Below are 14,121 nucleotides of genomic sequence, written 5' to 3' on the forward strand. Positions count from 1 at the left end.
TCATGCCCCCTTCAATACTGGTTGCCGTTGGTTGAGCCCCTACTATGTGCCAGGCACTGTACAGACCTCACAGCAATCCCACCAGCACATATGGTTATTACAACCCATTTTATGGATGGGTAACTGAGGCTCAAAGGATTTGCCTAAAGTCACAAGGAAGTGAGGGGCAAAGCCAAGATTCAGACCATGATTCCCATTCCAATATGGACACCTGGCTTCTCAAAACAACTTCACTGTAGGAGTAGGAGAGCCCCTCAAGGTGATGCACTTGACATGACGGAATGTCTCTCTTGGGACTGTGACGTGGGCTGGAGAGAAGGCTCCAAAGCCCCTTCCGTGTACTGCCCTTGTCCAGTGTCCTCGTTTCTGTGAATAGTCCCCAAACCACCCATGACCATGCGCTAGAAGCCTGGAGGTCATCCTTGGCTCCTTTGCTCCCACATTCACTCCAAGTCCAATCAAATGTACCTTCTACACCTCTCTCAAGTCCATTGCCCTGGCACCTCCCCGCCTCTGACCTACCTGCAAATCTTCTTGTATTGTTCCCTGCTAAAAAAAAAAAACCCAGCAGAGCTTAAGAACGTCCTCTTGATGTGACACACAAGCCCTACATCGGGGGCCCCTGTCTGCCTTTCCAGCCTTATCTCTTAGACAACCATCTCCCCTCACTGTCGCTACTCTAACCGCAGGGCCTTTGCACAGGCTGTTTTTCCTGCCAGATGGCTTTTTCTCTTCTGTAGCTGATAAATCCTACTCATCCTCAGATCTCATTTAGACATAACTTCCTCAAGGAAAGTTTCTCTAAACTCAGATCTAAACTCAGATCTATTATCCTGTTATCTACTCTCATAGAATCCCACAATTCTCCTTCAGAGCACTGATCCAAGTGATAGTTAAGTAACTGTAACTCGTTCAACTAGACAGAAAACTTCATGCCGGCAGAGGCCACCTAGTTCTTTGTTTTCCACTGAATTCCCACCAGGGGTCTTGAATCTTGTCGTATGGTACAAACTTCACAAATACATTGTGAAGAAGTCCATTAACGGAAAAAATAATAAATGAAGGAAGAGTCCAGTATGGTTGGGCAAAGAGGTACCTCGGGGCAGAGGGTCTGGAGGGCTGGTGTGGGGGCTTGTTCCAAAGGAGAGGGCAGGTCCGTTGGCTGGTGGGGGGAGGGCACGGCTGGGGGGCTGTCTTGAGCCACATCTGACCCGCCTGGCTCAGGCTCCTGCTGCCTCTGGTCCATGTAGTCCTTCAGCTCATCCAGGCGAATGCCCAGCTGGAATATCTCCGCCTCCAGCTCCCTGGAACGAGGAAACGGCAGGCAGGTCTGGGAGGCTGTGCTTCAGAGCAGAGGCCCCACGGATGCTCAGGAAGGACCCGTCTGACGTCCTCATTTCAATGATGTGGAGAATGAAATCAACAGGATGAAAGTGGACTCCACCAGGAATCAGGAGGCCTCCGCCTGAGTCCCCCTCTGCCACCAACCGGCTGTGGGACCTCACGTAAACCCCTTCCCCTCCATCCTCAGTCTCCCGCTTCTTCAACTCATCTCCAAGGTCATTTCTCACTGCAGTGAGTCCAAAAGGGCACACATCTCAGCCTTCAAGTGTCCGCCATCTGGACAAGGTGCTAATTAGGATAGGATGTGCCCCTGTTCCCCTAGGGTATGAAGTTAAAGTGTGCCCCTCCTGAGGGATCCCGGGGCCTGCCCCATCTGTCCTCTGGCTTCCCTCCCCAGTATGTACCTGTCGGGATCAAATTTCCTGGGTGTCCCCTTGGAGCCGGCAAGCTGCTCAGCCAGGTGCTGCTCCCTGCAGGCCTTCAGGTACTCCTCCTCCAGGGCCACGTGAGCAGCCTTTAGCCGCTGGAAGCCCTGAAACCAGACAGGCCAGGAAGACCTGAGTGCCCAGCCCCCATGGGCTTCATCCTTGCAGACACAGTGGACGGGACAGCTCGTAGGGGGCGGGCATGGGGTCACCCTGGGTCTGCGGAGGCCTCTAGGCCCCCAAGGCCCTAGAAGGCTGAAGTTGGTAACCCTCCGAAGACCGCCTGCCCTGACCGAGCTCTCTGCCATCAGATTGGCACAGCGGAAACACAGCGTAGAGCCTTGGACCAGCCCCAAAGGGTCCCAGTCCTTCCTGGGCAGACCTGCCAGGACTCTGATGTTCCATGGCTGGCATGGTGTTGGATGGGCTCTCACAGGTGCCCGTGAGGACCTGATACTTGACAGGCCATGGGTCCTCATTCTGGATTCTCAAAACTGTGGATTTTGGAACATTAGTTATTCTTTTCTCAAATCCTCATAGATGATCACGACAGATGGTATTAGCATCGCCATCTTATTATTGATAATGATAACATTTACTGAACACTGAGGCTCTGTGCTAAAGCACTGGGCATTATTCACTTAGTCTTCAACATAACCCTAATTAGAGGGTTATTGATATTCTCCATTTTTTTTCTTTTTTCTTTTTAGGGCTGCACGTACAGCATATGGAAGTTCCTGGGCTAGGGGTCGGATTGGAGCTGCAGCTGCCGGCCTACACCCCAGCCACAGTGATGCGGGATCTGAGCCCTGTCTGTGACCTATACCACAGCTCATGGAAACGCCGGATCCTTAACCCACTGAGCAAGGCCAGGGATTGAACTAGCATCCTTATGGATACTAGTCAGGTTCTTAACCCACTGAGCCATGATGGGAACGCCTATCGTCTTCATTTAAAGAGGAGGAAACTGAGGCACAGAGAGGTGACTTAAATTGGTGAAGGTCACACAGTGAATGAGCAAACTGTAGAGTCAGGATCTGAACCCAGGCCCTCTAGCTCCAGAACTCAGGGTCCTAACAATTCCGCTAGGCCCCTTCAGTAAACGTGAAACTACAGGCTAAAATGAAAAGCATTAGCCCTAGCTTATTATCACCCTATTCCACTCAGTCTATGCTGATGACAGACTGAAGCCAAGGACAACCTAGAGTCCAGTCCCCAGTCAAGCTTGGTCTTCCGACGGCTCTCAACCTCCCTGGACATGGGAGAATTAGGAGAGAGGGAGAGAAAAAGAATGGTTTTGATTTTCAAGGTCCTTGACACCTGTCTACTCAATGAGATAATATAATCTATATCACCCATTTCGTAATTAGAGAACTATGTAACATCTATATAATACAGTGAGTAGTCACACTGTTATAACATAGTGAAAATATCAAACCAAGTGTGTTGCATTTGCCCCCTCCCAGCCCTCCCTCAGCTCCTCTCCCCACCTTGCTCTGTGCCTCCAGCACCAGCTGGACTCCCTACCTGCTGGCTTCCCCTGGGATCTGTCTGAGCATGAGCAGGAGGCATCTATTAGAGGCCACATGGTGGGAGCAGATAGATCTGGGAGGGAACAGCTCCAGCAGGTGCTAGTTGCTGGGCATCCCGGCCCTTGTTGAGCCCCTGATGCTGCACACCCCTCTGTTAACAGCCCCTTCACTGATCCCTACACTCGTAGCTTGCTTTTTTTTTTTTTTTTTAAGGCCGGACCCGATGCATATGGAGGTTCCCAGGCCAGGAGTTGAATCAGAGCTGCAGCTGCCAGCCTACGCCACAGCCACCACAGCAATGTGGGATCCGAGCTGCATCTGTGACCTACCCCACAGCTCACAGCAACCCCGGATCCTTAACCTACTGATCGAGGCCAGGTATTGAACCCACCTCCTCATGGATACTAGTCAGTTCGTTACTGCTGAGTCACAACGGGAACTCCTACACCCACAGCTTTGAGAATTCCATCTGCCCCTTCCTGGAACCCTGGCCAAAGCAGCAAAAATCTAAACTCTATATGTGACTACATTATCTAGAAATACCAAAGTCTAGAAAGAAGCCAATAATGGTTAGCTTAGGGGTCTCTCTCCCTTTTTCCCCTGTTTTTCAAATTGTAGCAATTATTTTTCTAATAAAGACAAATTTAAAGAAAAAGTTTTTTCCTGGTTGCTGACAGGCACGATAATTGGTGGGAGGCTGTGCAGGGCAGTGATTCTGACCCTGGACTTGGGAATTAGACAGACCTGAGTCTGGGCTGTGCCACCTCCTGGCTGTGTGGCCTTCAAGTTGCCTCTCTGAGCTTTAGTTCATCCCAATTAAATGGGGGTGACGACTGTGATTGCCCTGCTGTTTTTTTTTTGTTTGTTTGTTTTGGGTTTTTTTGTCTTTTTTTGCTATTTCTTTGGGCCGCTCCCACGGCATATGGAGATTCCCGGGCTAGGGGTCGAATCGGAGCTGTAGCCACCGGCCTATGCCAGAGACACAGCAACGCGGGATCCGAGCCGCATCTGCAACCTACACCACAGCTCATGGCAACGCCGGATCGTTAACCCACTGAGCAAGGGCAGGGACCGAACCCGCAACCTCATGGTTCCTAGTCGGATTCGTTAACCACTGCGCCACGACGGGAACTCCCCCTGCTGTGTTTTTATGATGATAAAATGAAGGAACGTGTGCAGTGCCTGGCACCCCACCATCATTGCTTAATAAGCGGTGACTATTGTGACGTAACGATCATTATCATGGAAAGCTAAGCAGGGGCTGTTTGTTCTCAAAGGAGTCACTGTGTCTGGGATCGTCCGGTCCAGGCTGTCCTGCAGCAAGTGAGGCTTCCGAGACTGTGCTAAGGGTACAGAACAGCTGTCTGGCAGCTCCTGAAGTGGGCAGTACCTTGCGTTGGTCTCCGGGGGTCAGCCGTCCTGCTTGTATCAGTTCTGCAAAGACCTCCACCTGGGCATCAGGAGGGGAGGGAAATACACTCCATTAATCCAGACTCTGGAAGCTGAGTCCCACATTTAGCCACGGTCATGCTTTGGTGCAGAGAGCTGGGCCTGCCTCGGGATGTGGGTTTTCTGACAAGCACGATCAGGCAGGCACCAGAAATTGACTCTACCATGGCCTGCGCCCCGGCAGCCATGGGAAAAAAATCAAAGTGGAACCCCCAGGAGTTTATCGACAGCAAATCATACTGGTTCATGTGCAGGAAACCAATGAGGCAAGAGATTTACTGCAGCATGGTGGTGGTGGGGCAATAGGCAACAATCTAAATGCTGTCCATGGAATAGTATGCAGCCATTAAGAAGAGGAAGGCATGACAAAAAAGAACAAAATAATGCCATTTGCAGCAACATGGATGGAACTAGAGAGTCTCATACTAAGCGAAGTAAGTCAAAAAAAGACAAATACTATATGACATTACTTATATGTGGAATCTAAAATATGGCACGGACAAACCTATCTAAAGAACAGAAACAGACTCACAGACATGGAGAGAGAATTATGGTTGCCAAGGGGGAGGGGGAGGGGTGGGACGGACTGGGAGTTTGGGGTTAGTAGATGCAAACTATCACATTTAGAATGAATAGACAATGAGGGCCTGCTGTAGAGCACAGGGAACTATATCCAATCACTTGTGATAGAACATGATGGAAGATAATATGAAAAAAATATATATATATACACACACATACACATATATGTGTGTGTATATATGTATAACTGAGTTACTTTGCTATACAGCAGAAACTGACAGAACATCGTAAATCAACTATAATAAAAAAATTTTTAAATACTACTTATAAGCTGTAATGACATAAACCAATTACTTAAGGGGTCTTGAACCAGAGACTAAATGTTAAAAAAAGAGGGATGAAGACATGTGTTCATTCTCACATATAATTGCCACCAAGACCTAATTTTCAGTGTCAAATCAAGGTTCAGGACAGTGTGTAGGGTATGCTATCATCTGTATAAAATACAGAGAACAAAAAAGGAAAAAAATGCAGATACAGTAGCTTACACGTAATAAACTATCTCTAGAAGGATGCAAGACACTAAAATATTAATTGCTTCTGGGGAGGAGTATTGGGTGATACATTTGGGGGCATGAAAAAAAGTCAAGGTACACACTTATGGGACCATTTCTATAAATGCACACGTGTGCAGTAAACGTCTCTCCAGTTACTGGACCTCGAATGGTGGTGATAAAAAGGAGCACAGTTCCAACAACCTGGGTGAGCCTTGAAAACATCATGCTGAGTGAAAGAAGCCAGACATAAAAGGACAGCTACTACATGAATCCATTTGTCGGAAATATCCAAAATAGGTAAATCCAAACAGACAAAAAGGAGATGAGCAGCTGCCAGGAGCTGGGGGATAGGGACGGGGAAGGGGGAGTGTCTGCTTAATGGACATGGAGTTTCTTAGTGGATGAGGAAAATGTTCCAACTTTGATTATGGCGATGGTTGCGCAGCCCTGAGTAGAGTAGAAGCCACTGGAGCAGTAACTTTAAATGACTGGATTGCATGTTATGTGAATTGTAACTCAATAAAGCTGAGAAAGAAAGAAAGAAAGAAAGAAAGAAAGAAAGAAAGAAAGAAAGAAAGAAAGAAAGAAAGAAAGAAAGAAAGAAAGAGGAAAGAAAAAAGAAAGGAAGGAAAGGAGGAAGGAAGGAAAGAAAAGAAAAAGGAATGGTGGTGTTTCTCTGAGTTTGTTGTACGGACATGGTGATGTAACTATTGCGTTTCCCTTTTTGCAATGACAGCTAGGAAGCTCAAAGCCAAACATCGATCTGATAAAGGTTCAGGGTCCAATGGGGATATTGTTTGTTTACTCACATCTCACTAAGTTCATTTTTTTCCTACCCTTACTTCCCCTTTGCCCCCGTGGCCTCACTTCCGTTTTCAGAATGTGGTTCGGAAGCTGCTTTAAAGCGCTTTTGGAATGAAGCCAAGGTATAGTTATAAATAGACTTGCAAACAGTTCATAGCTGAAAACATAAAGGTCCCTTGAGCAGCGACTGAGAATTGATTTCTGTAATGAAAGGACTAAGGAGGTGGGTGATGGATCCGAAAGAGGAAAAGGCAGAGTGGAGGTTTAAATCCCCTTCCTTCCAGAATCCTGGAAAAGCTGCAAGTCCCCTCCCAGGAGTGAACCGAGAGATACTTTCAAGCACAACTGGAGTTTGATGAGAGATGACGCCAAATAGGGAGTGAAGCCTGGCACGGGGAACCCAGTGACTCTAAAATCGGGGTGGGGGTGGGGGTGTGGGGCTGTTGCTTCTGAGTTAATTCCAGCAGGGAAGGGAACAGTAAGCCTCTGCAGACAGAGGCTCTGCGTTGGCCAGGTGAGTTCTGTCTCCTGTGGCAAAGCCAGGGACCCACTCACCTTGGCCAGGAACCGGCCGGCCTGAGAAGCCAGGTCCTGGGCCCACTCTGCTGAGCGGGGCTCTGGGGCGATGCTCGAATTCTCTGGAAGCCGGCCTAGCGCCGCCACGCTGGCGGGGGAGGAGGGGCTCAGGTCTCCTCCAGTTGACGGCCACCCTGGAACACAGAACCACTAAATGTTAGGGCCTGAATGGTCCTTCCTGGGGCTGAGAGACGGATGCTGCACCTCAAAAGCACCAAAGAGACAGCGCAGCCAGCAGACACTTTCCCCATCTTCACATCGGCCTGAGGACGTGGCCGGGGCCACTGTTCCCATTTACAGGCGAGAACAAAGCCTGGATCTGCCCTCGATCGCACAGCTAGAGCCAAGCCAGGCCTCTGGGTCCCCAGTCCCTAGTGTGGGCGCTAACTCAGAACGACGCGGATTCAAACGCGGGTCCTCCCCTGCAGCAGTGTGACCTTCCCCATGTCCTGACCTCTCCGAGCCCTGGTCTCCATTACTGTCAGTGGGGTAACACCAGGGGGCACCTCACCAGGTCGATGTGGTGATTCACTGGGATCACCTGGGGCAAAGGCTTGGAGCAGGGCCTGGCCCGCATGTGGGCTCTGCAGTGACGAGGCTCTTTGGCACACAGCTGGTCCAAGATCCCCCAGCTGCTAAGTGGCAGAACAAGGGCTTCACCCAACTTGCTCGGGCTCAAAGCCGACATTTGCCACACGTCCGTTTGACCTCTTCAAATCAAAGCCCCAGAGAGAGGCCTCGCCTCCCTCCCTCCCCGGGCCTGAAGCCAGCGCCACCCCAGGGTGAACCAAGTGTCCCCAGAGCAGACTCACAGACAGAGGGGCCCTCCCTCCAGCCATATCTCGGCTCCCAGACTCACCTGGAGCCTCAGAAGCCTGCAGGCCCTCGGCGGGGCCCGGCCACCGCTCCACAGAGCGGGGCTGTGGGATGGTGAAGGACAAGACCTTGGTGGCCTGGGGCACCGTCCCCGTGTGGATGTTGCAGCTGGGCTGGGGCGGGTCTGAGTACAGGTTGACCTGTTGGAGAGGGGAGGCATGGCAGAGCCAAGTCAGGGTTGGGGCAAACTCACTCAAAAGACCTTACTTTCATTCATGCCGTCACTCAGGCATGCAACAAACATGCCTTGAAATAATAAATATTACCTTTAAGTAGAACCTTTGGGTGGGGGCCAAACACCGGGCCAAGGGCTTACATATCTTTTCATTCTCTTGGCAGCCCCGAGAGGGAAATGCCACAGGCCCATTTTACAGAAGAGGAAACTGAGACTGGGAGAGGTCAAGTTACGTCGCTCAAAACCTCCAGCTGCAAAATCCCTGGGCTGTGATTATAACCCTGTTCTCACCCCAAAGTCTGTGGTTTTCCATAATAATATTTGATAAAATAATTTATGATACAATCAGAGTAGTATTATAATATAGTACTTAGCATAGAGCAAGTGTAATTATATTACAATAATATAATAATTACTATAGTTATTTATTTGTTTATTTATTTTTGTTTTTAGAGCCGCACCCGCAGCATATGGAGGTTCCCAGGCTAGGGGTCCATTGGAGCTACGGCTGCCGGCCTACACCAGAGCCACAGCAACACCAGATCCTAGCCGTGTCTGCGATCTACACCACAGTTCACGGCAACGCTGGATCCTTAACCCACTGAGTAAGGCCAGAGATTGAACCCTCAACCTCATGGTTCCTAGTCAGATTCGTTTCCACTGTGCCACAACCGGAACACCATTATTTTTTTTTTAAATGAGAGTTGCAACGTGTATTTCAGGCTCTCTCTTGTTTTTTATTTTTTTCTTTTTTGCCACACAGGCAGTATGTGGGAATTCCTGGGCCAGGGATCACACCTATGTCACACAGCAGCAACCAGAGCACGCAGTGAGAACACAGGAGCCTCAACCAGTTAGGCCACCAGAGAACTCCCTGCTACTGTTATTAATAACAACATTTCCGATCATTATTGTTATATTGATAATAACAGCAATCAGTGGCTGTTTGAACGCCTGCGTAAACCAACAAGTGAAGGAGTTCCCTCTCGGTTGTAGCAGGGCTCCATCATGCGAGGATGGATTTCATATGGTAAACAGGCCAGTGTGTGGAGAGAAGTAGAGACAGGCAGATGGCCCAGGAAGACCAGCTGAAGTTAAAGACCCACAGGCAATACTGTGGTTTAAACTATGGTCTGGCCAACTATGGGCTGTTTTTGTGGCCAAGGTTTTAGTGAACACAGCCATGCTCACTTTTTTTTTTTTTTCCTTTTGTCTTCCTAGGGCTTCACCCTTGGCATATGTAGGTTCCCAGGCTAGGGGTTGCATCAGAGCTGTAGCCACCGGCCTACGCCACAGCCACCCAGGATCTGAGCCACATGGGCAACCTACACTACAGCTCGTGGCAACCCCAGATCCTTAACCCACTGAGCGAGGTCAGGGATCGAACCCTTGTCCTCGTGGATACTAGTCAGGTTGTTAACCACTGAGCCATGACAGGAACTCCCACGCTCACTTGCTTATGTATTGTCTGTGGTTGCTTCATGCTACAAAGGCAGAGATGAGTTGTTACCACGGAGAATGTATGGCCCACAAAGCTGAAAATATTCACTCTCTGGCCCTCTAAAGAGAAAGTTTCCTGGTCCCTGGCTTAGCGTGTGAGCTCTGGGGTCACATTGAGGCTCTACCACTGCCCTCCTTTGAGTCCTAGAGAAGCTAACTGATCTAACCTGTCTGTGCACAAAGTGAGTGCTCAATAAGCAGCAGCCACCACGGTCACATCCATCATCGAGAATACTGTCATCATTACCATCACCACCACCACCACCAAAATCAGCACCACCACCATCCCCATTATCACCACCACCACCACCATCATCTTCACCATCAGCATCACTACCACCGTCATCTTCACCATCAGCATCAGCAGCATCATCTTCACCATCAGCATCAGCAGCAGCATCACCACCACCAAAATCAGCATCACCATCATCACCACCACCACCATCATCACCACCACTGTCATCTTCACCATCAGCATCACCATCATCACCACCACCATCATCTTCACCATCAGCATCAGCAGCATCATCACCACCACCACCAAAATCAGCATCACCATCATCACCACCACCACCACTATCATCTTCACCATCAGCATCACCATCATCACCACCACCACCATCATCACCACCACCATCAGCATCACCACCACCGTCATCTTCACCATCAGCATCACCATCATCACCACCACCACCATCATCACCACCACCATCAGCATCACCACCACCGTCATCTTCACCATCAGCATCAACACCATCTCCATTATCACCATTATCACCACCACCATCATCTTCACCATCAGCATCAGCATCCGCAGCATCAGCATCACCGTCATCACCATTATCACCACTGTCATTATGTGGCCATCATGGAGGCAGGTCCCTAAAAAAACTACTCTCCTGTGGTACTTCGGTGTCCCCCTCAGTGCTCATGACATCGGGCAGCTTATCGTACTGTCCTCTGCTACTGTAAGGTCAGGAGTGGGCAGTTCAGGGTGAGCCCCTAGGCGCACAGGCAGGCAGCCTCTCCCTGCTTAAGCTGCTCTTCACGTCTCGGTTGTGGCAGAAAAACCTACTCCAAAGGGAGGGACAATGGCCCAGCCATGACTTGGCCCCCGCTGCCTCCCCCTCTTTCAGGCCCAGCCTCTGATGAGAACAAAGCTGGATTTTAATAATCCCCTTGGCCATCTGCTCAGACCTGCCTGTGGGGACTTGTCCACCAGCCCCGGTCCTCCCAAGGTGACCCAAATCTGGGGGAGCCCCAGCCTGCCTGCCCGCCCCCATCCCCCAGCCTCAGACCTGCCTACCAAATGCCCAATAGGACTTGGGGCCTGGGGAAGCAACAGGAACAAGCAGCTCTCAGCACCTCTGTTTCTGCACTGGAACCAAAGGCCTGTGCAGAAGCCCGGGAAGCAGGAAGCTGGGGGTGAGTGTGGGCCATTGCTGAGCGGCTCAGGTCCGTCCTTCCTGGACCTGCCTCTGGACACAGGTGGAACCCACCACAGGGACCTCATTTAAACCAGCCAATCCCTGAGGCTGGATTGGCTCCTCAGGGGGGTTAAGCAGTGAAGGATGGACCAATGAGTACGGGAAACATTGGGTTAAATAACTGACTGTTCTCCGCACAGATGGGTGTCTCACAGCCTTTAACATGCTAATGGGCTTTATGAATGGGGCGGGCAGTGGAGGGAGTGGAGAGAATAGGAAATGTTTCTCCGACTCCTCTGAACACACAAGCCTCCTTCCGCCCTACCCCCAATCTCCTCCACCCGCCCCCTCACCGCCCCCCACTTTTCCAACCCACCCCCACCTCCGCCAGGGGCGTCTGGACCAACAAGTGACCATCAGAACACACACTTTAGGAAAGGCGATTTTGGAGTTCCCATTTGGCTCAGTGGTAATGAACCTTGACTAGGAACCATGAGGACGCAGGTTCGATCCCTGGCCTCGCTCAGTGGGTTAAGGATCCGGTGTTGCCATGAGCTGTGGTGTCTATCACAGATACAGCTTGGATCCCATGTTGCTGTGGCTGTGGTGGAGACCAGCAGCTACAGCTCCAATTAGACCCCTAGCCTGGGAACTTCCATGTGCTGTGGGTGTGGCCCTAAAAAAAACAAAAAACAAACCAAAAAAACCTCCAAAAAACCAGGAAAGGCAGTTTTATGTCATCCCCACCCCTCACCCCCGATTTTTTCTAGGGTAATTTCTGGCCTCCTCAGCCCCTCCAGAGCCCCCTGCAGCTGAGTGGGGGGACAGCAGATGAAGGGAGGTGGCGAGAGGGCCACGAATGCACTCTGGAGCTAAGCTGGTCACTGGGCAGTGACCTCTGACCAGTCCTGGCTCCCTGTCCCCCATGCCAGACCGTATCCAGTGGTGCCCCCAGGCCAGGCCATGACATTCTCTGGTCAGTGTCGCCAGTGGCAAAACCCACGATCATCTAGTCTGGCTCTGCTAACCTAAAAAAATAAATAAATAAACTGGCAAGCCTAAAAAAAAAAAAGGGCTGTGGGCCCCCTGTTCGTTGAGTGATTTTTGGGCAAATTAATCTCTGTGCCTCAGTTTCCCCAACAGTAAATTACTCAGGACAGGGGTCAGGTAACATCCCTTGTTACCACTGCTAATTATCATTATAACATCATCATTCTCCCTTGTCCCTACGCCTCTGCCACATACCCATCGCCAAGGCCATGGCTGGCTCACTCAGTGCCCATGCTGGAATCAGGCAAACATAGGTTTAATCCCTCGTTTGTAATCCCTTTCCAGCCGTGGGATGTTGAGCAAATGGCTCTACCTGGCTGAGCCTGTTCCCTCTTGCAAGCGGATCAAATGAGGTGGCTCTGGCAGGGCACTCTGCCTGGGGCCTGGCACTTTTTACTGCTCCACAAATGCCAGTCTCCTTCCCCAGGTCCCTACCCATTGCTGCCCCCTACTGCCAGGCTTGGCCTGGGTGTCCAGGGCCACATCTCCTGCCTAGTGGGTCCAACCCACTGGGGTTGGGGGGGGTCACTCCAGCCCCCTCAGCCTGAGGGGGTAGTAAGGGAACTGGCCCCCCTGGCAAGGGTTCTGAGCAGGAAGCTGCTCTAGGGTCTCCAGAGCCTCCCAGGGGTGGCGGGGGCCAGGGGTGGGGGTGTTAAGAGGCCACAGGGCTCTGGACCCAGGGGAGAAGCCCAGCTGGAATCTCAGCCCCCCCAGCAACTCCCACCCCCCACCCCCCACAACCTGGCTCTGTGGGACCAGGCCAGTCACCTCCCCACTCAGGCTCCACACCCTCCCTGCTCAGCCCGGCCTGTACTGCTCCCTGGGGCTGGAGGAGGATCATCCTGCTTCCAGAAGAGTCCAGCTGACCTGTGCTCACCCTTTTCATGAGCAGACCCCTCAGGCTAAGGAGTCTTCCAGAAAGCAAGACTGGATGAGCTGGGGCTGAAGCACTCAGCCCCTCCTACTCCGCCCCCACCCCCGCAGGGGTGTGAGTCCCCACTGAGTCAGGGGAGCGTCCAGGAGACGAGGCACACGGCTGTGCTCCCCTTGTGTCTCCCTGCCGGTGCGGGCACTGTGCCGGGCACACATGGGCACCCAGTGAACACCTTCATACTAACATTATTAATCATAAGACGATTCCCTAACTCCTAGGTGCTTCCTTCCCACACGGACTCATTCCCTCAAATGAGTAAAGAGAAAGGAAGGAAAGCAGGGAGGGAGGAGATACTCCCAAGCCTCTGCCCCTGACCTTGACCTCTGGTAACCTCTACTCGTCCTGGGGTCCCAATTCTCCAATCTGTGACATGCAGGAGCTGAGGACTTGGACCCGATGACCAGGTCTTTCTCCCTGGACCTTCTAGGCACCTGCAGCCATGAGAACATGTTTTCCCACAGAGGATTTCTCACCAGGGCCCCTCAGTGGTCCCCCCTACACCCTCTGCCCCTTTTGCCCCTGAATCTGGCTCAGGGAGCTGGAAGAAGCAAGACCTGGGGTGAAGGGAACCCGCTGGCTCCCAGGAGGTCCTGTTAACCCATTTTACTGTGGTGCCCAAGGAGGCCAGGCTGGAAAGGACCTGCCTGTGTCAGGAGGCAGGTATGGGGGTGCAGAGGTCCTGCTCCTAGAACGGGGCTCTTTCGTTTTCTCATCATGGCTATGACACTTCACGGAAGGAGCCCCACCAGGCAGGGCAAAGCAGCACCCTGGCGGAGGGTGGGGTCCTGGAGCGGGCGGGGCAGCCCGAGTGGCCCCCCCACACCAGAGAAGGCACTAGAGGGGGAGGGCCTGCATGTCAGCACCCCAGCTCCCCCGCCCCCGCCAACTGCTGCCAAATGGGGCAAGAGGCTGGGGAGGCAGAAACAGGAAGCCAGAGGAGCTGAGACAAG

At 51.6% G+C, this 14,121-nt stretch overlaps 1 protein-coding gene across 3 annotated transcripts in view; it reads right to left on the bottom strand.

The window, feature by feature from the left end:
• AKNA (AT-hook transcription factor) overlaps positions 1-14,121 on the bottom strand; it is a 50,185-nt gene that overhangs the window by 22,010 nt on the left and 14,054 nt on the right. For all 3 annotated transcript variants that reach the window (XM_047768240.1, XM_047768239.1, XM_047768238.1), the window contains exons 5-9: positions 8,069-8,225; positions 7,189-7,343; positions 4,692-4,751; positions 1,749-1,876; positions 1,097-1,304 (exon numbers count right to left, since the gene is read on the bottom strand). In XM_047768240.1, coding sequence (XP_047624196.1) covers positions 1,097-1,304; positions 1,749-1,876; positions 4,692-4,751; positions 7,189-7,343; positions 8,069-8,225 — 708 coding nt within the window. The remainder of the gene's footprint in view (positions 1-1,096; positions 1,305-1,748; positions 1,877-4,691; positions 4,752-7,188; positions 7,344-8,068; positions 8,226-14,121) is intronic.

The sequence above is a fragment of the Phacochoerus africanus genome, chromosome 2 (genome assembly GCF_016906955.1).
Source record: "Phacochoerus africanus isolate WHEZ1 chromosome 2, ROS_Pafr_v1, whole genome shotgun sequence".
In the NCBI taxonomy this organism is placed as follows: Eukaryota; Metazoa; Chordata; class Mammalia; order Artiodactyla; family Suidae; genus Phacochoerus; species Phacochoerus africanus.